Raw genomic sequence first — 27,606 nt, forward strand, 5'->3', positions numbered from 1 at the left:
AATTTATATATAAAAAGAGACATACATGTATCTACATGTACATAAACATAAATTACATATATATACATTTGCATATTCATGACAAAAATTACAGACAGGATAAATCTGGAATTAATGAGAAGGTAAGTAGGAATGGTTAGAAAGGGAGGGTACCACTTCTTTGAGTATCCTTTTATGTACAGTTTTGACTTTTGAACCATGTGAATATTTCCTGAACTTGAAAAAAAGAGAATAAATAATATCAACAAGGATTGGGGGGCTAAAATGGAATACAAATACAAACAAAAAATAAAGAACCAAACTCAGTATCAAATAAATGACATAACCACCTTGAAAGAGGGGCAGAGGAAGAAGAAAAACTAAGCCAAGGAAGTTTTAGAGGAAGTATTTAGCCTCTATACCCTCAGGCTAAAGACAAAAAAACTAAACAAATACTGAATGAACTCTAGTTAGTAGGCTTCTTTTCAGACATATGATCTAGAAATTCTGAAACCACTTCTAGGACTGACAAATAAGCAAATAAATTATGGATAATAATAACGAGGTTTCTCATGGTCAAAGAATGGATTTATTAATATTGGAAGGGAAAGGACAGAATAAACCCTGTGGTGTTGAAATAAAATTGGAACTATCAATATGAAGGCATTGTTTTTCATTGCTCTTATTAGGTAGGTAAACAGAGGTGTGTATGTAATATATGTGTGTATGCACAATGTACACACAGGTGTGCAGCTCTCCTAGCCATATCCACTGAGAAAGCCTAGAAGGAATAACTCCCCAGGAGCAACTGGCACCCCTAGTGTCCAAATCTTGGTTTCTAAATGCCCTTCTCCAATAAAAACAACCAAGGCTCCCTGGAGAAATAATTGATCCCAGGACTTAAACAGGGAAATTACAAGATGAGTCGAACATCCTCTGGTGCCAGAAAGAAAGGAAGTGCTCAAAGAAAGGTAAGGGCAAGACAAAGGGAGAGAGGAGCCAGCTTGAAGGAGCTCCCACTGGCCAATTTTGGGATATTGTTACCAAACTAAATAATGATATAATAGTAAAGAATTAAAATCCATCGAATAAAATAAGACTGCATAAGTCTAACACAGCTATAAATAAGCAAATGTGTAAGAAGGTAAAGCTCTTCCTTACAGCAGAAACCCAACTAATAAATATTGAAGGCATAAAGGAATTAGTATATTACCCTTAATAAAATCACCCTAATGTATTTGTAAATCACTGCTTAGCAACCATGATCACATTTAAGAGTTTCACAGTATACTTTCCACAAGATACCTTATACTTAAAAAAAGAAAAACAGGAATTCTTTGTACTATTTTTGCCATTTTTTTGTAAATCCAAAATTATGCCAAAATAAAAGGTTAACAAAAACTGTTAATTTTATGGAAATTTTAATTTCCCTTAGATCTCAGTGATACCAGACAGGAAAGCTCTTTTTTTAGAACTACCTTTGCCTCATCTCACATGACTGGTCTCCTCTGGCCTGGCAGCTGTCCTGGTCAGGAACCCTTTGCACTTGTGTGGGCTGTGTTAAGGCTAGACCTGATGTTGCCTGTGAAAACAAGACCTCAGGCCCCACTGTCAGACACTGATTCAGATGGATGCCTATCAGCTAGTGCCATTTTTTGGCGCTCAATACTTAAAAGTTCTTTGCTCTGAGTTTGATTTGATAAATCTGTCAGTGAACTCTCTGGCTTAGTTATGTCCTCCCTACCTATCCTTACTACTCTCCTTATATGGCTATGCGAAATCATATCATGTATAATTTCCACATGGGTGACGCATCATGCTCTCAGTAGATGATGACAACATCTAATGTTTACTGAGCATTTTTTTATTGCCAGTCTCTGTATTTCATTGAACTCTCACAAGAATACAGACAAGAGACTTCTTCACCTCGTTACCCAATAAAAGGTTTTGCTCACAAAAGTTTAGGAATGTGTCAGTCTATTAAATCAGTACCAGTTGCAACAAGGGAGAATGGCAGAGCCCATGGGTCTTGATGCTTGTATTTTCTAGGGCAGGGTAACTTTTTCTTAGGCTGTTTTGACAGCAACTCCCAAAAAGCCTCTCATTAAACCTAGCATTTATTAATGTGAAACTTGGGTTCCTTGCCTTGCCTTAAAAAGTTTAAAGTAAATTTACTTTTTACGTCATCAATGAGTACTTTTGTCCTTGTTCTCTGATTGTTACTTAGGTTAGAAAATGGCCTCAGTGTCCTTCAGCACAACTGTTCTTATGCCTCATCAACACATGTATTTGGTCCTCATATAGGATCTACATCTACAATGCAGGACAACATCCCATTGTGTTTTCTATTCAGTTTTTTCAAAGTTATACAATTATAATTCACTAGGTAAAAATTAGAAACAAAAGCAGAAGAACAAAAAAGTCATAGCTCACTGCACTTCAAAATGAGATGTCACAATTTTTTAGAGCCTTCGCCTGACAGTGGACTTCTCATTTCAAGTTCCTGGAATTCCACTCACCGATGAAGGGAGGGAGAATGGCCCCACAGAGTAAAATTCATTCTCAAAGGGTAGGCAAATACTACTTTACTCATTATTCTATTATTGTATGAGTTTTTATGATCTCTAAAAAGAACTTCTTAGTTATACATTAAAGTCAAAAAATTTTTTACACCAATTACAAGTTTTCCAGAGAAACAATATTCATAAAATATCAAAGACACACAAGTTAGTGGGCAATGGCCTCCAGAGCACTAAATAAACCATACCAAAATTTCCCCATAACCAATTATTTTTTAAATCATTTAACCATACCAAAATTTCCCCATAACCAATTATTTTTTAAATCATTCTTCAGAACTTTGAAAACATATTCCCCAATTTAAAAAAAATCACAATCTACTTACAAGTTTTTGTATTTCACATAGAATTCCTCAACTTCTACCTCCTCTCCAGATTCCTTCTGCAACAGAAGATTTCAGATACATACTTAACACCACCTACTAGAATATTCCAAAAGTAATGATTTACTCCCACGTGAACACGAAGTAGGAATGATGAAAGCAGCACAGGGTGTTCCTGTGAAGATGAGCAGGCAGGCTGTGAGCGGATAGGTCCGCGAGAGGAAGATGACGGTGTAGGCCCACGCCCGCTGCTCGAAGTGCTCAGGTTCTCAGACATGAATCATTTTAACTCCTCCCTAACCACATGCAGCTTCATTCACAACAACCTGACCCCAAATCTGGCTTCCTGCCAAACCCACAGTGTTAAGTAGACGCCAAGTGTACCATTTTCTCAGGCAGCAGCCAATTAGCAACTGCTCTCCTGAACGCCGTATGTATTATTCTTGGCTGCCTCACAGCAACTTTACATTGTGGGTTTTGTAATGTTTTGAAATATTTAAAAGACATTTATTCCTCCATATAGTTAATAACTCTAAACAAGAAACCATATAAAACTAAACCCTTGTTCTTAGGCTGTAATTTCGGTGCATCACTATGCACAGCTTTAGTTTTGCTCAATGGTACAATTAAAATCTCTCAGACAAGATGTTTCACACACATACCAGCCAAATAAAATTAACACCCCAAATACTACATTTAGGTAAGGTTAAAATTTGATACACGTCAGCCAAATCAAGAGCTCAGTGGTAAGATTATCTGTAACATCTCCCGTGATCCTTCCTAAGATAGTGTGTGCACAGGATACTCATACAATATTTTATGTATCTCTTTCAATATTTTTTTTCCTTTTGGTTTTAGGCTGTTAAACAAGTTGTAATATGTAATTTTCTCTTGGAACATTTGATCTGATAAATCAGGGATGTAAAACATAAACACCACTTACAGATGTTTAGGGATTGCTTTTACACTCTTACAAGAGCACCCAAGCCTGCCTTGAGGGTCATACTTGGCTGCTAAGCTACCTCAGAGACGTGGCGAAGAAAATTCAGGCAAGTAGGAACACGGTAGAGGACAAAGGAGTAAAACCTTCTACTAGGTGACAGGCTGGCATGGGATCTCTTCAAAGAGACTACAATTTCCCCCCAATCTCTAATCTTCCAACTACTGTCAAACATTGGGAATGTGCACTTTTCTTCAAAATTCTCACATGTTGATAGTTAAACCTCAATTTTAAATTGTTTTTCCACCTGCCTAGAGATCACCAATAAGAAGATAAGATATTCAGGAGTGTGGTCAAAATCCATGAATATCTGGTTCTGCTCTAACAGGTCTCTAAGAGATCATAACGAGAAAGTTGATTTTTTTAAACAATATATTCAGAACACCATTTATGTCCTAGAATTTTAGCTGTCCAAGATGAAAAGAAATGTTTGCTGGATTTCTTTAAGAGCCAGCAACATAAACCTGGAATTAATCTAGAGATAAATTCTAGTCAATTCAAGTGACAATCCATCAAGGACCTACCCCTTACCTTTTTCTAGTCCCAGATATTACACATTACAGCAGTCATTTCAAGACACATCATCTCTGCATAGAACTGGAGATTCCAGGAGAAAGGCAAAGTAAGACAGTAGAGCACCAACAAAAATAAGAAGCCAGGGTGAGCCTGTATCTTTGAAGGGTGTCATGGTGTATCACAGAATTCAAACCTAGAACGGAATTCAAATGTCTGGTCTTTTACTCTTTTGATGCTAACAATGTTTCCTTCAATTCAGGAAGAGCTCTTCAGAGTTATGTATCCTTAAGGTGGTAAACAGACAAGCTCTGCCATTTCTGTGTTCTAGTTTCGATCCCCTTCTTCTGATCTTTCCTCCTCCACTCCCCTGCCAGACTCATTCTGAAAGGTCTCACCATCCCATAATTTCTAAGTGGGCACCAACACAGCATCAACTCTTAAATAACAGAGATGGTTTTCATTTGGTCTCAACTCTGTTCACAGAATGCTCTGACTTTTATAACCATAAACTGTCCCTGACTACCATTAATACCCATTTTCTTGTCATGATCAGCTTTCCTCTGGCAACCTATTGCGGAGGTACCTAACAAAGGGTCTAGAGCTGTCTGAGAGGAAGCGATGAGGTTCTGAGACCTAATTTGGTGGTACCTGGAGCTCATGCAGAATTGCCCCAGGACCCATCTTTTTTGGATGTCTCAAATTACAAGCCTGTTTTGACTGACCACACATATTGGATCACCTTCTTGTCCCTAGAACTATAAGGAGAACTGTTTTTCACCCTCTGTTTCATTCAAATATGATCATGCTGACTTCTGCTTTACTAACAGCAAAACAATTCATAGAAGTCCATGAACTCAGACGCCCTCAGGAGCATCATGTTAATTGTTCACTGAATGGCAATCAGTCTGACCAGACTCCAGTGATCATTAAAAACAGCCTCAACCCCTACCCAAAAACCCAATTCTCAGAAGCCTTTGTACAATGGGCATATCCAATGAATAAATGAGTCATGGCACACCTTCTGTGTGTACATGCATACCCATACACACAAATTTATTATTGGATGGTTACCATTAAATTTGAAAGCCCTCTAAAATTAGGATATTTTTAAGAAATGTGTTTATCTTTTCATTAGACTACAAAACTAGTCTATGAAAATCCTTATTGTGCATATGAAATTTAAAGTTCCAAACAGTAAGCCACACTTGTTTCATTGTTCACATGAGCCAGAAACCTTGACTAGGCAATAAATTGACTCCTCTAATCACCTGGATTCTAGAACAGCCATCCAGCAGGTGGTAATCCTGTAGCGTGAATGAACGAATGACCTTTCCAAAGCATCCTATTACTAAATTAAGCAGTCACCCTAGAGAAAAAAGCTAAACTACCATGTAAAAAGGGAAAATTTTGTTAAATAATGCACAGAAAAATGAGAAAACACCTCAGTAAAGATAACAATAAAGCAAAAATATGAATCCATTCCCACTTCTGGCCCAACCTACTATATATACACAACCAGAAATACCAAATGGTAGTTTACTGAGAGAGGAAATGGCATAATAATAAATGGGATACCTTCTTTACACACTTTGCCTTTTGGTACTGAGTTCAGTTAAAGAGGAATAAAACACTCTGGAATTTAAAATAAGCTCTTCAGGAAAAAAAGGTATCATGTAGGTACCTTAGAATTTCAGGGAATATGGTCAGAATTCATATATAAATTATTTTTGACCTTCCAACTCAAAAGCATTTGGATTATTGTTCCCCAAACACAGATGGCTCAAAGCAGAAAGGGCTACACAGTGACTGAATGTGGAAAACAAAAGAATTAACCTTTGTTATACAATCCAAAAGCCCATTCTTAAATCTACCACAAAATTCAAATACAAGGATCAACTACATGCCTTCCATTGGGCATCGGCATGTTGACTCAGGTTTAGACACCACCAGCACCTGAGCCAACCCTACCTGACAGAGGTGCTGGATCAGGGTGGCTCTGCCAGGTGAGCTCCGAGTCCACACACCTCTACACAATGGGTCATCCTTCTCAGGCTGGAGTTATACAGGTAAAACTGACTGAAAACCAGTTATTGAGTCCCCATTACATGTCAGCATCATGCACAGGAGGCTCAGAGAGCTCACAGCCAGTTTCTGTAGTGCAGCCCAGGGGAGACAAAGGCACCTTCTCACAGCTACACATTCAATTATTCATGGCAATAAGACAAAGACCAGCAGGCATAGATGGAATCCACAGGAGAATCTCCAATTCCCTTTTGTTTCTAATTGCAATACTCTTCTCCAATGTTATTAAAGCTGGTAACTAAAGTAACTATTTCAGGAATACCAGCAATTTTAAAAGTCAGTACCTGCTAACATTTACAACCTTCTAGTGGTTTTTTATTGCCTTTATGAAATACCTATAATATACAAGCAATTTAATGAGTTCCACATCTCTTCCCTACTTTAAAAGAGACCACAAGGCATATCTCCCCTTGTAGAGAAATTTTTCCATTAATTTTCTTCATGCTAAAATTACCAACCCAACAAAGATTCCATCCTCATGTACAGCTATAGTGATTTTTTTTAAAATCCTATGATAAGATAAACCTGGTCACCTGTAAGTGGTAACAATACCTATTTCTCAACTGTGGGTACCTATCTGTAAAGGGTAGTGAAGGGAAAAAAGCAACAACCCTAAAGTGGGCAAAACACAAAGAAAAAGCAATGTACTACATAATGTGTAGTCTAAGTAGCTCTAAATAATAGAGCTAATTATAATCTGCAGCCCTAAAACCTGCTGAGTACGCCCACTGAAGCACTATCAACTGAATGAAATTAGTGTGTCCCATCCAAACTACGTGCTATTTACTCAAACAAGTCACTTCAATTCAGTGAAGGGGATTATTCTTTAAAGCATGTCAAGTACTTAAATTTTACCATGTATCTACAATTCACAAATTAACAGTTCTAGAGTCATTAGAAGGACAAAAAAGGAATCTTTCTAATGAGTTAACAGTATTCATTTCTGCTTGAACAGGTGGGAGGTTTGGTTGAGATTTTATCATTTAATTCATCAGAGAGGAAATCCTCATGTTTCAGAAAGTCACCAGATAGCCATTCCATATCCCCTACACTCAACTGGAAAATGTCTTGACATGTTATTCTTGATTGTTTTCATATGAACTAGACTAGTATATTCTGGTAAAATTCCATACTTTGAATAATACAATAAAAAGGAAACAGTATTAAAACAAAGGTAAAGAAAAGTTTACTGCTGGAGCAACACCATGTTCAAGGATCTCTAGAGAGTAGTACTAGAATGGTAAAGCTTTCCCATTTGATAAGCCAGGGATCTCTCAGTAAGTTCCATAATTCTTCCATTCCTCATCTCTCTCAATGGGAAGTTACACTTTGCATACATTTTACTTAAAAAAAAAAGCTTATTTTATACATCAGAACAATGACGTTGTACTTCCACCACTTTGAGAACAAATAAAGAGCTGTGTGTTTAACAGTGATTCAAGCTGGAAGACAGGCATCTATACCTAAAGAAGACCACTTTCTAGAGATACTGAAAAATTATAGGCTGGTATACGCAAATGCACCTTAATGTCTATGTAATTCCTCAAATAAAGATATCAAACTGAGAAGGGACTGGCTGAGAAGAAGAGGAATCTCCATCAGTAAAAGAAAATACAGTGTTCCTGGAATTCTTCTCAGAGTAAGTGCGTCCTCAATGACAAAGTCATCAGACTTGTGACAGGTACCTAGAGCTCACCTCTGCAGATCAACATGAATTTTTAATAATTCTGAAGTCATATTATCTTCAAAAAAATACACTGAATATAGTTCTGTATTTCACTTGTGCACTGACAAAAGAGATATTGATGACTATTTTAGTTGTATATGAAATAAACATTATGAAAAGTATGACAAAACACCTACTCACTAAAATGACAAACTTCCATCCTGCAGGAGTGAGATAGGGAGCAGAGAACTTCCTGAGGTGGGTGAGAGGTAAGTTCATGTTTATGATTTTTATGAATAATATTTAAAAAAAGGGAGCCTATACCTCTGAAGTGCCATACATTTCTTTGGAGACTTTTGAGCTTCTTGCCTACTCGAAATAGTGTAATAAAGCACTGGTTATTTGATATATTTCAATTTCACTTGGAGCTAAATATACCAAAGATTTGTATTTAGTTAACAAATGAGATGGGATTAGAAATATCACCACAAGTTTTATTTTTCAAGAGTGAAATTTTTAAAAGAAATTATAAAGCAAAAAATAATGCAAGGGTCACACATACACCATAGGTTTTGATCACTCCAAATGGTGCTTACCTGCTTTTTTATTGAACGACTGCTCATGATTTTTTCTACCACTGGACCTTCTGCATCAACAGATTCCTAAAAATAAAGAAGAATGAATCAACCCAAATGGAAAACATTTCATTCTGCACTATATAAGCAAGAACTCATTCTCTTTTGCATCTACCTCCATACCTTTTCAACTCATACCCTTTAAATCACTGAGAACAAAGTCACCAGTGGGAAATATGAGTGAAAAAACTAAAACTCTCACTCTGCAGAACGGCAAAGGAAGGTCTGTGCCCATTACTTCATGATTATGTGGTTTAATTACATGAACTAGCATGGGTCCCCTAAAGCCAGGGAGCATTTCAGAAGCTCCAGCTGCCAAGAGAAAATAATCTCCACATGACAGCAGTCAAAAATGTAGCTGTTCCTCATCTATACCCATGGGGCAAACATACTCATCATTCTGTTACTGTAGGCACATTTCATCTATGGACCTCACATAAAACATTATGTAACAACTTAACATAGCACACATTACCAAATAAAATACAAAATTGCATCTAATATCCTTTTCAATGGCTTACCAGTTTGTTAACTAAAATGCAGTAATGGTAAGAAAAGATCTTTTTTATAGATCTTTACAATAATCAATCTGACATTACTACCCATATTTTATACAAACTATTTTATCCATCATTTACATTGCACAGAGAATAAAGTGTGCCCTGCTGGGCACTACAAGGCAGTAATTTCATAAAGGGGTTCTTGCAGTGCCTCACAGTAGGAGACAAGCTTGAGTGGTTTATTAAAGTCCCAGAAGCTATGGCACTGAATTCTTCAGAGGTAAATTCAGCATCCTTGTATCTTAGCTCTGATTCTTCCTCAACACATACCATTAATTCTCCAGAATTGTGTCAACTTACACATCATAGGCTTGTATAAAAATAAATTTCAGTGAATGAGTCTTTTTAAAAAGCTACTGCTAAATGACTAATTTCCCCTAGTATTAGATGAATGTTCCTGGCTCAAAGTCCAATGCTTCAACTGAGCTTTGCAGATTCTAGTTATAAAATTTCTAGTCCATCATCTAAAATGCATACAAGAGCCACACAAAACTGGCTGCGAACCTGCTGCTCTGACTGCGAGGTGTTGGAGGGGGAGTCTCTCCCAGCAGCGTCTGCACCATCTGCTTCCTCGTCAGAGATCTTGAACTCTAAGTCTTCCGTGTACCGCTTCCTCTTTACCTGTCTGCTGGAACGTCTCTTCTAAAACAAAAACCCAAAAGGTGGGTTTATATGCAATCACTGACGTACTTTACAGCTTCTCAGAATGGTAAGCCATATATTTTTAAAAGTTAATCTCAAAGAAAAGGTGGTATTTTTAACCCTGTAAATCCCATAAAAGATGATGATGGTAATGAGTATAATGGAAATGGGAAATCTGAAGTCGACACCTGGGATGGCCATGCCTCTGCCACCCCCAGCTATGTGACCTTCAACTGGGAAATGGAAATAATGACAAATCTCATTCCTCACTAAGAGAGTGTGTCACCAAAGAGTGAACACAGTACTGAAGCTGGGTGATGGGTATCTAGGAGCTCATATACTATTTTCTCTATGGTTGTATGTTTTAAAATTTTTCCCATAGTAAAAAGTCCAAAAAAGTGAAGGCATTAGAAGATAATCTGCAAATCATAAAGTTCTCTATAAACACTGAGATAGCATTTTGGAGGGCCATTTAAATAAAAGTTTGCATTTTAATCTTGGTCCTAAAAGAAAGAGTCTGAGTATTTTTGAGGAGATGAAGGATTGAATGCAGAATTTATAAGGAATGACTATGAAAGTAATTACATGTTAATTTTTTACCACACTGACTAAAATGTAGAAGTCTGATAACAGCTAGTATTAGTAGGATCATTGGCAAAATGGGCCCTCCCCCACACTCACAGTCAAAACAGAGCCCTTTTCACCTTTTGCAGAACAGTGTGGCCTCCTATCTATGAGGATTTAACACATGCCCACCCTCTGACCCAGCAACTGCACTCTTAGTAAGCTACACAACATATCTGTGGAGGATCTGCGAGGGAACTGTGAAATAAAAAGAAAAGCAAGTCACATAACAATAAGTAGCTTAAAATTCTATGACAAAACACCTATGTATCTATTTGTATCTGTGGATCATCAATATATGAACTCCTGAAAACAAAAACACTGTATCTTGTATACTTTTCTATGATTCCATGAATATTTGCTTAAAAAAAAAATCAATGCATATGTGTCTATTTCAATAGAAAATATTTTAAAAGACACACAACAAATTGTTAATAGCTCTTAATTCTAGGGAGTGAAGTAAATGGACCAGAAAGAAGGGTTTCACACTTTTTGTTTAAAATATTCCACTCTTTGACCTTTTTGATAAAATAATTAGTTTTGTGAAGTTAATAAAATATGGAGAGAAACAACCTGTTCTTTAATATGTGTAATAAAATCTAAGAGAATTCTAAAATGACACCTGTAAATTTTAAATAGCTGCCAAATACAAGATTATGACCTATGATCTCACAAAGTTCAGAGAAGAAATAAGAATACTAAGAAAAGTAGCATGTGAACTTCTTTCTAAGAATTATGAAATACAAGTTTGAAAGAGCCTTGTGAATGCTCAGTTGGGACAGTAAGACAGCAAGAGGCAAATCAACCTGCCGTGTGGACCTAAGGAGTGACAGGCACGGCAGCCTGTGGTTCAGGCGGGGGCCAGCAAACCCCAGCACGTTGTCCCAGAGAGCAGGGCTGTGTGCTCTCTCTGCTCTCCAAAGGGGATGCGAGGCAGCTCACAACACACAATATGACCATCAAATGAGTTGTGTGAGACTATGAGCAGCTCTTAGCCCTACTTGGCTGCAAAGGCGCAAAGCACCTTTCTGACACAAGACACCTGGGGTAACCTCTTACTGACAGACTTGCTAGTGGCCTAGCCCAAAGGGAGTAGCAATGGGCAAGAAGTTCCTCCTCTGACCTTCCCTCTGCAGTCCTGCCCAGAACCACCAATTCCAAGCACAGGTTGGGCAGAAACCAGTGGGGGTTCTGTCATATGTGACCCTTCCCCCATCAGTAGGGGCAGTTTGACTTCATGGGTCCTGGAGCCAAGTGCCCATGTTTGAATTAGCCTAGATTCTTACTATGTGACCACAGATGAGTTATTTCATGGACCTCAGTTTCCTGATCTGTACAATGGGGTTAACGATATCAGCTACCTCATAAATATACTGTGAAGACCACATAAGGGAAGTCATTTAAAGCATTTAGAGAAGTGTATGGTACATATTAATGCCAAATGCAATTAGTAAGGTTAAAGTCATCATTAATTAGCTCCACCTTTATATAGAAAAATCATAAAACAATGAGGCTACAAGGCCCAGATACCTTGTACAGCTTCCTCTCTCTTTTCCCACAGCTGATTTAGTATAACTTTTGTACCTGTGCCCACTTTACCATTCTCCATTTCTCCATGGTCATCTCTTTAAGATATGAAAGGCTAATGATTAAGAGAGATATTTTAATTTTGTGAAATTTAGCATGATGTCTGTATTTCATTTGAAATATCAATTTAACTAAACTGAAATGGATTTTCATCTTTACGGCATACTATAAGGAGGAAGTTGCTACTAATGATACATCTGTGATGTTTTATCAGGTTTTAATGGGTGGAGGACACTGCCATAGTATTCTTTCAGCATAAATAACTAAACACTCTTGGATAAAGTCTAAGATAAATCCACTTTATACTAAATCCCACTCTGACATTAAAGAAATGTTATAGTACAATAAAACATGGGACTTTTCTTTTTTTAGATAGAAAATTATGTATTGGTGGACACAACTTTTTTATAATGGAAGTTTCTTCTTATTATCAACTTTGTGTTATAAATCTGTGCAACAGTGATGGGATTAGTTAGTAATGGATAGATATAAGGTCACTTCATATCAGTAAAAAAAAATCTAAAATAAAATTAGAATTCAATTTTCTAAATGTTTAAATGTTACTATGGTTTCTCTCCTTCTAAATAATAACTGATCTTAAGGTTCATTTATTTTAGATATAAAGGTTCTTTCCACAATTTATCAATATAAAATAAAATTATTTATTACATAATATGCTTCTATTATGGTCTGTTAAACTACTATCATTTGAAAGATTTTTGTGAATCAAAATGAACTGTGAGAATTGCATTTAAGCCATAACTTGAAACTTTGGAATTGGACACTAAGTGACCCTGTTAAACTAGGATTGCTTTAGAAAAGTTACATGTAATTAAAACTTGTATACTGAAGAGAAGACTTACATGTGTCTCTATGTTCTGTTGGAGTACTTTGTGACACAATTTTGAGTTCATTAAAATAATATGGCATTTACTAAACTTTAAACAAATCAACCACAAAATGCAAGAACTTTAAGCCTTCGTGTATATGGCACAGGAAGAAAAACAGTAAATAGCAGTCAGCATCACTTCCTGTGTCAGAGACGAAGAGAAAGGCCTGCCTTCAAGTCAGACCTGGCTGTGTGGTTGCTACTGTTCTCTATTGAACTGTTAAACACTAGCCACTAGGAAGTATGCACCAATGTTCATTTGAATTGTTAGCATTTTCTGTACCTGGTATGCAGAAGAGAACAAAAAAAGCAACAAACTGCTTTTCATAGAGTCCATTTGAGTCTGCATTAATACAAATAGACTCTTGAGAACAAGCAGTGGTATTTGTGAAAGAACAACAGAATTTTCTTGACTTGTGTGAATAAATCTTAATACCATACAAATGCTATTATCATAAAGGTCCTAGTTTAAGCAAACACAATTCAGGAAAAAGCATGCTTGAACATAAACATAAAATTCAAAATCATCAAAATATTTTAGTTTAACACTTCCTAAGCAATTAAAAATGATATCTACTTACCTTCCCAATGTCTTTTCACTCACGTGTAAAGTGAAAGGAAATTGCAAAATTAACCCTAATCACCAGAGGTTATCACTATGTTGGTTATAGAACCAAACCAAACCAGAACATTTGTTAATTCGTTCACTCATTCATTCATTCATTTTCTCTCTCTCTTCTCCCCTTTTCAGGTCCTCTTTAGGCCATTATGTGAAGTTACAGATAACAGGGAGTTCTATTAAAACAAACAAAAAAGCTCCAGTCTAAAAATTCTTTAGACTGGAGCTGTATATTACAAATATTTTGTCTCTAGCTTTCAAGAGAATTGGTAGAGTTGTAGACAGAAAGTCCTGAGCATGCACAGAATAATTTGGGAAAAGGCAAGCCAGCTTCTAGGTGCTGGCTTCCTATCCTAGCAGGACTCCTCAGTAACTGCTCCTTGATAACTTAGACGTCATTCACAAAAGTTACATTCCCAGCCATCCCAGTGGACCATACTGGCATGGTTCCAGGCAATGTAACAAGGAAATAATTTTTAACAGTCATGTGTAATGGGTCCCTTACCTTACAGTCCAATCGGTGAAAGTGGGGTGCTTTACACACAAGAACCTAAATTCTTAATGTTTATTTCAGGGCTAGTTTTTCAAATGACTCCTATAAAATTCTCCAAAAGTCAGGAGAATCCAACACTGAAAAATTCTGCAGCATTGTCATCCAGGAAGTCACTAACTTGTTCATAGAAACTTTAGTATTACATGAGTATATGTCAATTCTGTCCATCAGATGTCAGAAACCTTAAGACGAGCTATACATTACATCTTTAACATTTTTGTTCTGCAAAATAAAAGAACTGACAAGCAACCAAACTTCAGAGAAAATAAGAAATGTGAAAGAAGCTTTAAATGAACCAATATACTAACAATATATTAACACTAAGATACATAAACATCAAAAGATACTTTTACAGAAGTAAAAGAAGATTCTCTGTTTTATTTATCAGCAAAGATGGCAAAACCAAGAAGCCAGACTTTAATTTCACATTGCCCCCCACCCTTGTCATCACTACAGATAGAACATTCCAGACAACAATAAAGCAGCTGTATAACAAAGACAGGGGAGGTCTAGTGTACTTGATATGCAGCTGAAGTTACCCATACTATTTAAATAACCAAAACTTGGAATCAGAATAATGATATTACCTGAACACCTGGGTCCTCATCTTCTTCAGGAAGAGGAGATGGTGGGGGTGTTTTGTCTAAATCTGAATTTTCAGAACCTTCTGTTTTTCCCTTGTTGACCTTTTTCTTCAAAGCACTTGCTTCTGAATCAGGTTTCTTATTACTAGAATTCAAAGTGGATCACTTAGTGTTCACTTTTTAATGAGGTTTTCCACATGCTCCATGCCTTATATTTCCCACATTAATATCCCTAAGGTATCAACAACAATTGATAAATCAATGTATGGTGGTCATTTATAGTTAAAGAGTACTCTCGATTAAGTTTTTATGGCAAAGACCCATATTAATGACCTTTAGCAAATATCTAATTAAAAAGAAATTGCATGCAAAAACTCCTAAGACCACACACAGTACATTTGTTCATCTAAACAACAGAGAATCCCTGCCAATACACCAAGGCATAATGAAAAATCAGATTAGGAAGTAGTTTTGCTACAAGTTTTTAAGGTACAGAATATGGTTTTAAAAATTGTCAAGGAAAACTAGAACATAATGATCATTTCTTGTGCCTCTTGCAGATAGTTTTAAATACCTCTGTTGAAGTTTTTTTTTTGACAGCACTGATAGGCATCCTCTTTTATATCATCCAGTGATAATTTTATCCAATTTACAACCTTTTAAAATCTGTAACAAAATATGTAGCAATTTCCTGTTCTACAAAATTTCATATAATTCTGTGTTCTTAATTAAAAGCAAGCTTTATTTTTTATTTTTTGAGGTAGTCACATTAGTCTTTTTTTTCAAAAGCTAAGTCTCTGAAATACAAAAATACAGCAAGTGACTGCAATAATTAAAGTACATGCTCCATAGTACATTTCTGCCAAATGTTAACAGGATTTGAATGTCGTGTAAGTCAGAAGACATGAATGAACTCTAAGAAAAAAGTTTTCTTAACTAAGTTTACCATCACCTTTAGCACCTTTGACATTCCTTTAGAATGTATGATGTTACCGTCTCTTCCAATCTCAAAAGCAGCCCACGGTTTTTAATATCATGTATCATTTGTTATCTGACATTTAAAAATAATCTAGTGTCAGATTACACTTACTATTTCTAGAGAGCCTAAAACTCTAATAATTTTTTAAAACAAGATACATTTCAAAAACCTTTAAAATGTTTATTTATTGAAGTTTATAAATTTCAAGAAAAGTATGCTGATGGAATGCACTAAACAGCACTTTTTTCAGTTTCAGCTCCTACAAAAGGTAAAGAGGCCAAGTCATCTCAATACATTTTTTTTACTTAAGGAAAGCGTGTGTCACATAAAACATTTCTAAAGCATGTTAATATAATATGGCATCCGTCACACACATAAAATGTATTTTTGCAATGAATAAAAATATCTGCTAAACTTAAACTAATTATTTTTAAATACTCAGAGCTTGTTTTCATCTTAACATTTTGGCATAGTAAACAGCCACATAAGGAAATAACTTACAACAATTCAAGATTATAGCAAATGGCAGTTAGGTTTAAAGAGCTCTTTTTTTGGGGGTGGGGGGTGGGGGGGAATGTCCTAAAAACTTTAAGTTCCCAAAAGATCCATGGAAAAAATTATATTTTTTAAATTAAAAAAAAAATCCATACAACAGTTCCTCATCCAACTGTCCTAGTGTTTACGCTACACATGGACAGAAGTCTCCCCTACTATGAGGCTCCATTTCCAGCATTTATTTCCGCTCTAACTGCCACAAATTATACAATACTACAGCTGAACGCTGGGCCCCTTTCCTTTCATCTGCACGCCAAGAGCAATCAGATTACCCTGGTAACCAGCGGTCACATGACCAGCACCTGCTCTTTTGGCTGGATGCCACTGACTAAAGCCATCTGCTTCCCTCAATCAGCTTTCAAACATTCTCAACACCTGCGCTGTAGTGTTTTGTGGTTTCTTTTATCAAATCAGTGCAAAACTCCTTCCAAAACTTTACATATTTCTCAAATTTGTTTAAATCAGAGGTAGGCCTGTCACAGAGCTGAACTGCTGCCAGGTAAGTTGGCTGCTAGTGCTTTTCATGGTGACCTTTCTGCACTAGAGCCAAGTACACAATTTAATTTAGTGGGGTTACCGTGCCCTGGGTGAACTATCCAATAGAAGTAAAAGGCTTACTGTCTTGAAGCCCACCAGAGCGCAGGTTTGATGAAACATCAATTTGCTGAAGGAGAGAAGTGCTAATGATTTTCCATCCGCCCTTCTCAAGAACGAAGTCTGTGGAACCTCCAAGGTTGCCCAAAGTCTGATAGGACCTCTCCAAACGCTTAGATAAAAGGCCTGTAGCCAAGGGAAGCTCTCATCCCAGATCTGATTACCACAAGATTTCTAAACTCATTAGACCTTGCACTATTAATGTTGCTCAGAGACAGCTAAGCATTTCCATGCTAACATCTTCTCATGACATTAGTATACAAATCAAAAACACACTAAGAAGTCAAGCTACAAAATCATCAATGCCCACCCAAAGACATTACAATCAAGGATAATATAAAATTATTTAAATTAAATTGGCTTTGCTACTGTTTTGCAGTAAGCTAATTTGGACTTTCAACTAAGTGTTATATTAAAACTGCTTTGCCCAAAAAAAAGCCAAACTCAAGAGTTTTTCTTTTAACAAATGAGGGTAATAAAGAATGATGGTTAAGAGCACTGATTTGAATCAGACAGACCTTAGTTGAACTTCCAACTCCGTCATTTATAACCCCTCTGTCTATGACCCTGGTTAAGTCTATTTCCCTGAGCCTCAGTTTCCTCATCTATAAAATGAGGTTGGTAATTATGTCTTCCACCAAGATTCCTTACCAGGCTTAGGAGATAATGGATGAAAAACATGGCGGTGTCTGGCACAAATGGCCAACATTCTTACACATCTGGAAGGCAAGCAGCTGGGAGAATATTCTGGGAAGTCTGGGAACATAATCTCTGGCTGTGGCTGGGACCCACTTAGGCCAAATCAACTTCAAAGACTTTAAGGCAGAACCCCACTTCCCTGTGATCACTAAGCAATAGTCCTCACACAAGATAGAAGAAAAAACAAGCAGACAATCCCAAAGGCCACCCCCTCCATGCCCATGACCATTGCTTTAGTTCAGACAGGTATCATCTCCCACCTGGACTATCACGACGGCCTTCCTGCCACCTTGTCACTCTCACCACTCTTGGGCAGGGTTACCAACCATCAGACTGCTCCAGAAAGGACACATATCCCACATCTATAGTTGTGACTTCAATCTGTAAGGTTCAAAGCTAGTGTTGTATAATGTCAAAGCCACAACAGCAATACAGATATTCCTCTTCCAAATTATAACTTGGAAGGGGGGATGCACAAAGAGGGCAGTTCTTCCAGCTGGAGAGGAGAGAATGTTATCACTAAGTCCCATCCTTAGCCGGCACTGCAATATTGGAATGAAGCCGCTGAGCTGCTTGGTCCAGAGACAGAACCTCCACACACCTCCCGCAGCTGCAGAGACTGCTCACCAGCTCAGCCAGCACCGGCCTCCACGCGGCCACCGTCAACTGAGGATCACAAGAAAGACCAGGCATGCATGGGAACCCTCCCAAATTCTAGCCTGAATGGCCTCAGCCCTGGAGAAGTCACATTTGCCTCCCTCCCCTCCTGGATTTCTCTGCCTCCTGCATGAAGAAGCAACATGGTACTGCCACCAACATATCAACTTCAAACTCACCCTCCACGTTGCACCAGAGCAGCCAGCTAAACTGCAAATCTGCCTGGATCATTCTTCTACTTCAAGCCCAGTCCCATAGATAGCAAATCTGAGGTTTTCAGCACTAGCATATAAAGCCCTTTTCAATTTGTGCAACTGGCAAGATTAACTTTATTTGTCTACTATTCCCATACCCTAAACCCTCAACCCTTCATGCTGTGGACATGCAGAAGCAGAACCACTCCTTAAAGCACACACCCAACTCTTCTACTTCCAACCCCCCACCCCACCCAGGGTTTACTCATCTGCAAAACTTGGCTTGAACACCACTCAGTCAGAGATGCATTTTCTGACCACCACAGTCTGGACTAATAAGATCCCCTCCACCTAAGTGCCACTCCACATTTAAAATACACAAAGTTTGGTGCTAACGTTACTGAATGTATTAAAACCAAAGCACTGTGGTGTGTGTGCCTTTCTTCAACTCTCTGGCACGCTCAAAGAGAAGGAACTGTGGCTTATTTCTCTTTGTATTCCTAGTGCCTGCTACTAATGTCGGTTACTTACAAATGTTAGCTGATGAATTTAGTACAGGTAATTGTAACAACACACACACACACGCACAGCCCCATACTGTGTGCCAGGCACTGTTCTAAAGTGCTTTGGTCACTAACTCATTTAAGAAAGTCCCACACAGATTCTATCTGCATGAAGCTCAGTAAAATGGGGCTGAACTACTACCAAATAGAGTGAAACTTAGCAATTCTTCAAAACCAGCAATCTATACACTTCCCCACCTACTCACAAAGCTCTTCCATTTCCTGGTCCTTATCTCCTATCACTATTGTAGTGACCAAGATACAGAGCCAGCTGCCCATGAAGCTAGACAAAACCTGGTAAACTTGGAGGGAACACATTTTTCTGGGTATGTGCCGGCAGTTTGAAGTGCCACCATCCCTCCTTCCACCAGCTTTAGCTGCATTTCACATATCATCATGGAGGCAGGCAGGTCACACTGGGAGGCAGCTGGATGTGCTCAGGGACCACAGCTAAGTGACACTTAGGTCACCTGTGCCACGCCAAGCTCTGAAGTTCTCTGACTGCCCACAAGGGGATCAAAGCATACACCATTGTGATGAGAACTCTGAGAAACAAGCATTAGGAGAACACAAACTTTGTATTCGGAGAAAAATACTTGCTCTCTGGAGGGACATCCTAAGGAATCTACCCTTTATGGAAGGATTCACATTCAGCTTACGACTGTGAGAGTCCACAACAGTAGTATCGCCTAAATGGGGTCAAATGAACTCATCTAAATTAAGGTAAGGCACACAGATTATTCATTCTTTTTGGTGAGAAAAAAATGCAGGCTTTTAAAAAAAGACTATGCAAAGGACCAGGACTCACTAGACAGCCAGCTGGCTGCCCTGATTTATTACAAAACAGAATGCAGTTAAATATTGATTAGCATCAACCTAAGGATCTAAGACCTCAAACTAAAAGTTTGAAAAGGAACCGTCTTATGGAACCAAATGTGATGAGAAGGTGGTCAGTCAATGGTTTCTGGACAACGGGAGTGAGTTCTCAGCCAAACGGACCCTGTACACAGGATAGGTTAAGTAAAGATTCTCATCACATTGCGGATAATCAGCCTGGAGGCTTGGGTCATGAAGATTAATCAGATTTGTTTTCAGGGACTCAAGCCAAAATGTCATAGTATAATCTTTTAGAAGAATAATAATAGGAATTGAAATATACCCTCATATTCTACATGCTGAAAAGGCTTTCTAATAAAGAATTGGACCTAATGAATGAGAAGTGAGAGAGATGTCCATGACAAAGGATGTTTGTGTTACACTGCAGTTCTAAATGATCTACAACCCGTAAGTTGGAGAGTCAAAAAGGCTCAATGCTGGCACAGAGAAGAGAGCATCAAGCCTCTAGACTGAAGGGCACAGAATTTCCCTCTAAGTTTTTAAACAACAAAAAGGAAAATTAAAAGATTAAGAAGCCAACTAAAAAACAGATAAAGCCACATAAAATGTGATATATCATTAAGTAAAATTAACCCAACAAAATAAAATTAAGATTTTAAGTCAAGTTCTAAGGCTAAAACAGCTAGGCTAGAATGTAATGCAATGCAGGAGACAGAATAAACTTATGAGGGAAGAGACAAAACAAACTGCACGACAGACAAAAAACCCCAACTCAAAGGTCAACACCTGTGCACAAAGGCAATCGGAGGTCCCCAGGCAAAGGCCCCAGGGGACTCAGTCCACTGCCCAAACATTTGAGATTCTCCACTAGGCAATCTTGGGCAGAGGGCATCTGCGTGGGATGGGGACAGGAGCAAGGCCCTTGACCTGAGCCACTTATGCTTGCCTGCCCCAGGCACAGTGAGCCTTGGGGGTGCTGGGAGCCACCCAGCCTGACACCCAGATGCTTTGATCCAAGCAGGTGCCTTGCCAACCCCAACCCCTCCCCTAAACTCCACGCACTCATTCTTCACCCTCTCTTCTAGTAGGGAAAGAGAAAGATGAAGAGTTGAGAAAGAGAGGAGGGGAGGGGATTCTGACTTCTGAACACCAAATGTATGACTCAATGATAAATTAATTTTTTTTAAGTTCTCTGTAAGTTACTGGATGGAACACATTGAAGACAAATGATTTAATCTAAATGGTTACCTTAAATAGCATCAAGCACTCTTCAACTATGCTAAATTTTTAGGAAAGGAATAGCAAAGAAAGTTAGAGAAGAAACAGAAACCTAATTTTCTCTCATTTAATATGCATATTTAAAACTCAACATGCCTCACCTTCATATTTTACAAACTTTCCAAGGATGAGGAAACTGAGGGCCAAATAGTTAACACGCTCAGCCAAGTAGCAGCAGTCCTAGGACTGGTACCAGGACCTGTCTGGTCAGAGTCCTCATCTGAGCCCCAGGACAGGTCTGAAGCCATCTAATGTCCTCACAGAGATGTCCTCAGAGTCCAGTGCTGGTCTGACCTTTGGGGTACCCCCCAGGCTTCAGAAACCTCTCCTGGTAAATGTCTTCTGTTACTTGGCGTCACCCCTGGGTAGCCTCCCAACAGCACGAGAACTCTGTCCTATGGATAGCTATAGTGTTAACCATCTTCTAAAGAAGAATGCTTAAAATATGAAAGTACAGTAGAAGGCTCTCCTGAAAGAGCCAAATCCATTTTAAATATTGAATATATTCTAGATTAAAAAAAAAAAAGACTCATTATGAAGTCAAGAATTAACATTGAAAATCTAAAGGTTACTGAGTTTTACAGATGGAATTAAGATCTGCCAGAAGTAACATGGAAAAGAAGTCTAGTTGGCTAACATACCTGATTACAGAAGCTCAGCATAAACATTACCGCTCTGGCTACATGGAACCACCTTGCACTGCAGTGCAACATAAAGAACTGAATAAATTAGACATTACAACAGTGATGCACAAAGTACACCTTTCCCTCCCCTCTGACTACAGCATACTCACCCAAACACCAACCAGCTAGGCAAATATTCAGCTGTTTGTGCCAAATTCTAAGATGCCGCTCTTATTTATAGACAGCATTCCTGTCCCCCAGGAAGAGGGACAAGTGAGGGTCAGTTGGGCAGCAGAACCCCACTCCCTAGATTCATCATTATCTTCTCTCATCTGCCAGGGTGGCTCATATTACAAATGAGATGTGTGCCCACCCACAGTTTAATCAGGTGCTATAGGTAGATGGAGGATTAGGTAGAGCAAATGTTAAACCCAATGAGGAAAAGATATCACCACCTACCCTAACAGGAGAAGCTGAACTCCCATGAATTGCTCCTACAGGAATCAGGACTACATATAAAATTAGTATTCTAAGGGAAGTTCGAGGATGCTATCTTGGTAACAATTTTTTAAAAAAAGAACAGTGTCTTTTTTCTTAATTCACACTCTAGTCCCCGACTTAACATTTTAAAGCTTAGCCACACAGACTTCTGTATAAGGTGGCTGAGGTGAGGGCTGGCATTTCAGATGACTGATGTCCTTACGGTGGCTTTGTAACAGGAACATAGGTAATAAGCTCACAGCTTGCTTCTATTTCATTGTGACTCAAAGGGGCCTTTATCTGGCAGCAGACAACAGGCAAAAAGATCTGGATATATCATGTGACAAACTTTGCATTTGCACAGAACTTTTCAAAAGCATTTACATGTAGACATTTTTAATAAGAATTTTATAAATCAGCTTATATATCCTTCTTTATAAAATACTTCTCTTTATCCTCAAATTCTAACATCACAAACACATCTACTATGGCAACGTATGCTCCACTCTCAGATTACACTTAAGAAAGACTTCAAAGGAATGTGTCTCCAGAAAAATCCCCCTTTAACATCCCACTGATGCCTACGGCCTCCTCACCTCTCAACTTCCATTTGATGGGTACAGTGAGAGTTACAAGTGGGACTGGCATCACCCTCTCCCACATAAACCAAGATGGCAGCAAACCACCGCTGTGAAGCGCAATGCAGCTCACTGGACAGGCAGAACAGCTTTCCGGCAGGCTCAGTGCGGTCTTGCATCCAGCACACAGCCAGGGGTCGCAGAACTTGCTTTTAAGGGTCAGTGTTGGTATGCATTCTCTGCCCCCAAAGACATGAGCCACATGTTGTCAAGATATCAGGCTCTGTTCTAAACAGTGGCTGATGACTCTCCCTCCCTGAGCATTCAGTTGATTTAAGATAAATCAGAGGAAGGGTCACAGTGTGATCTGTCACTTGCAACAGAAAGACTCTGAGGCAGTTATCCTGAAAGGAAAAGAGGATTTGGGGTTTAAAACACCTGATGACCCCTTTGTCAAGGAAAAGGTAACTCTTTGAGACTAGCAGAAAAGGGGCTCCTGTTCCCATCCCTGACCTGGAGCTTAAATTTAATGAACCAGAGACCCTGCAGGGCAGGCCAGACCAAGGGGTGGAGACCTGCAGGCTCTCGCCTCCTTGTTCCTCTCCAGCACTGGAAGGGCTCGGAAGTCCTCTTTCATAGGCACCATATCCAAGATACTTAATTCAGTCTCCCAATTATCCAATGTCTTGGGTCAAAAATACATCACAACATGTGAGTAAAAGAAAGAACAATGAAATAGAAGCAAGCTGTGAGCTTATTACCTATGTTCCTGATGAGGAAGTATCTGACTATCTGGGTTTTTTGTACTTATTAGCAAAACTAGTTTCATGGTTTGTTTTTGCAGAGAAAGTTTACATGTGTAAGAGCACACTATGAAATACGTGTAAGTTTCCTGAAATATAACACCATTGGGCTTGCTGGCAGAATAAAAATATTTCTCAGGTAAAATGCAGCCTCTCCCTAAGGTCATAATTGTGTATATAATATCTGAAAAGCAAAGTTCCTCAGAAGAAAGACACCACAAAAATATCAATGATGATAATAGTGTGGTTTGCAAAAAGTATAAGTTTTTGGTACTTAATATATTTTTTTAAGTCAGAGTAGTATGTTTATTCTCCAGTTTAAAATATCTTCACTCTTACATCAAGAAATAGAATTTTAGTTTTCTATGAACTTTAGTATTGAGGGTGGAAAGTAGAGCAAGAAACAAGTTGTGTTCCTAGAAACTGAATAAGAGGCAAGTCTCCATGGCTGCAGTTAACAGAGGCTTCAGGAGTCAAGTCACAATCTTTGGCCAAGTTCCCTCCTTACAAACAATCAAAGCATCTTTATATAGCTAAATGGACCTCTAAATCCTTCAAGAGTCATTCAAAGGAAGCACTTCCTCCCAATTCTCTCTCATTTCACAAGGCCCATGCACCCTTAAACAGAAAACACATTGAAAAGAAGAATGCAAAGCCTCATTTTTCAGCTCCATGAATCCTTCCATATGCAAAATGGCATCCTCTGCAGCCCACAAATGTCTCAGCTTTTATTTCCATATTAACTGCCAATATTTGAAAGCTGTAAGGACACCTAGGGAGAGCACTAGAAAAAAAGAGTAGGAAAAAACATGTATTTAACATAAAATGAAAGGAAGAAAAAAAATGTTTCTAATAGAAAAGAGGAATGTGGCCCGTTTTTTTCATCATTATGATTTTAAACATCATTTTCTGAAATGCCGGACACCTTTTTCTGTTGCACTACCATTCTATGCAACAGCTTCTGGGCAGATTCTTCTAGGTTCTCCTGCACAGACAAGACAAGTGGCTACTTTTGGATGTCAAAAGGGCCAGTTTCTTGGGAATGGCCACAATTTCAAGCCTCAGCCACTTTATGGAATGAGATGGGATAACAGGTCACAAGAAGGGCATCATAAAAGCACACAAGGAAATCACTCTTATTGATGACACCCTCTCTTATGTCCTTGATAACCAAGAGTATGTGAATGATGCAGAAGGAGCTCTCTCCCTGCCAAAGACACAATGCAGAGCAAGCCAGACCCCAGGGAGTAACCACCCACTCAGAGGACAGCCCACTTGTTTGTACAACCTCACCAACACTATAGAATCCAGGGCTGAACAGGAAAGATGTGGGTGGTTCTACACTGAGTTTTTCATTTCACTTCTGTTTATTCCCTCTATTTCAGCCCTCTGTTGGAAAATTATTTTCTGTATAAACAAATTCATCAAGTTAACTTATTCAAGGATGGAAATAACTGGTATCACATAACATTTTGCAAAACAAAATTGCCACTGCTGTATTCTAGCGCTTTAATGCAAACTGCTATGGCAATTCAACCCCAGCACCAACAGAACCCAAACCCCCTATTACCTTCATCACTGCATATTCAATTTACATAATTATTCTGCTATGCTATTCAGAATTTACATGTAGTCAGATGCATTCTACTTATCTTTGCTTCGGAGATGTTATTTCCTTTCTAGACTAGCAGAACAACGAGACCACACTCAAGGCAATTCATTTGGCCAGTAGAAACATGTGGCTCAACAAAATAATGGGTTAGTTTGTTAATTTAGTAGTAAAAATGTATGTTCAATTGCCATATTCGTGGACAGCCATTCCCATCTGACCATCAGTGAAATGAAAGCCTCTCAGCAATGTCCTCATCACACTTCACTGTAAATCAGCAAGTGGCCCTACAAGTGGTCAAGTCACCAGGGCCCACAGAGGGTACCCCCTACATGTGGCCCCTGTGTCTCTGGGCCAGGTGACATGCTCCCTTTCCACTTGCACATCTTCATACCAACAGAAGTGTTTTTCAGTTATTTTCACATCACTTGAGGAAAACAACTGTCACCTACAGGAGGCATCAACTGAGACCGTTGGTCAAAGGCAACAAAGGGGAAGAAAGCACTAGACGTTCCTCTTGGCAGAGGACAATCACATGCCTTCCCTCTTACCAAAAGTGGATGACTGTAGTGCACAGCCATTACTCAGATTCAGCGATGCCAAAAACTTAACTCTGCACAGACGGTTCAAACTTCAGGATGGCAGATGTGAGTGTGCAGGTAAGGCCCGAGCCAAAGGCTTCTCCAGTGGATAAAGACAGGCCTCTCTCTGTACCAAGGAAGCACAGGGTGCCCAGAACTGACTAGAATATATGTCCCAAGTTGCTAACAGTTCTTTACAGTTGTTAGGGAAATTTTAACAAGTTTCACTGTTAAACACAGCATTTTAATATCTGCCCCAGTATATTCTACAGGAGGTAAGGGTATATTAACGTTTTTAAAGGTAGAGCTGGTTCAATGTAGACTCAGAGCTTCAAAGAATAAACCTGGAAATTTATGACAAAATCCAAGGGGATTTTTTAAAATCAGTTTTTAACATGATAGATTCAAAAAATTAAGATACAAACTGGAGACAAATATATCTTGAGGCTAAAACTGGTCTTGGTGATGTATTTTCTGAGTTCTTTAGAACACAGACTCTTGGATTTTTAAATTTTAAAAAAAACTACATTTTTTTAAGATTTTGCTTTGATTTCTTTCTCTTTGGGAAAAATAAAAAATAAGCACACGCTTCCTTCTACCAAACACACAATAGTTAGATTTAGGCAATTATGTATTTTAAAAGCCCTTGTACGTGTGACTAAAATTTTAACCATCATCTCTTTGCTCACATCCCTAACACTCAGTACAGTACCTACAAATAATAAGTACTTAAGGGAATATTTCTTAAATGAAAACAGAATTGATAATGGATTGTGGGTTTATAATAATTTCATAAGGAGAAGAAAATAATGGTTTCGAATTAAGAGGCCACATAATGAGGCATCAAAGAATGTTTATAAGTAAATGCAAATAATAAGTTACCTGCAAAAAGCTGAGTTACGGAACATAATTCAGTCATTTTGGCACGATAGAAAGTACTGACAGCAAAATTTTTTAAGTGACTATGATTCAAACTTCCAAAACACTACAGAGTAAGGTATTTGGGGCTGCTCTGACATTTTTAGCATTAAGCTGAAAATCCAAGTTTGTTCCTTCACTTTGCAGCACAGCATCTTTCTGTTCACAGCAACACCTCCTTTCTGTGTCCCTGCACATGCACTCACAGGAAGCCTGCAAGCAAGAGGTTTACCGGCCAGCAGGCGCAAGACATTCCTGCCGGGCACATCAATTGCAGAACTGAGCGTGCATGCACGCCAGCGTGTGTCTGCATATGTGTATGGGGGTAAGAGGTGGAGTGTGTTTTCTAATAGAGTTTGCAAACAGGTTCAGATTAAGCAAGTCTGACCATACTTGCATCTGGAAACTATATTTTCTAACATGAGCCATATTCTGAAAAATAGATTCAGATGTTTGGAACTGGTTCAGAACAGTTGTAAGAAATGTTCAGTACAAATGAAAAAAATTAGTCTTCAATGTCTTCTCCTCTCAGCTTTTCTTACTGAGTAAATACGCCTTCTGGGGGGTCAGAGAGCTGGTGGGGGAAGTACGGAGGGGAAGTGTGGAGTGCAGGAGGCTATTTCCTAGAACCTAAAATTCATGCTATTCTTAAATGCATAGCTAATGGAGAATTACTATTTGATTTCTCCCATGTTGCCCACTAGGATTTCAACCCTGCCCCTGGAAAGCTTACTCCTACAACTAGAGAGAATTAATTCTC

The 27,606-nt window shown here is 38.5% G+C and overlaps 1 protein-coding gene across 5 annotated transcripts in view; it reads right to left on the reverse strand.

Moving 5' to 3' along the window:
- The window catches only part of CHD7 (chromodomain helicase DNA binding protein 7), a 193,253-nt gene that overhangs the window by 54,755 nt on the left and 110,892 nt on the right, over positions 1-27,606 (reverse strand). For all 5 annotated transcript variants that reach the window (XM_036907541.2, XM_036907542.2, XM_036907539.2 and 2 more), the window contains 4 exons: positions 14,842-14,983; positions 9,845-9,982; positions 8,742-8,807; positions 2,885-2,940 (listed from right to left, as the gene is read on the reverse strand). In XM_036907541.2, coding sequence (XP_036763436.2) covers positions 2,885-2,940; positions 8,742-8,807; positions 9,845-9,982; positions 14,842-14,983 — 402 coding nt within the window. The remainder of the gene's footprint in view (positions 1-2,884; positions 2,941-8,741; positions 8,808-9,844; positions 9,983-14,841; positions 14,984-27,606) is intronic.

Source organism: Manis pentadactyla, chromosome 3 (assembly GCF_030020395.1).
Source record: "Manis pentadactyla isolate mManPen7 chromosome 3, mManPen7.hap1, whole genome shotgun sequence".
Classification (NCBI taxonomy): Eukaryota; Metazoa; Chordata; class Mammalia; order Pholidota; family Manidae; genus Manis; species Manis pentadactyla.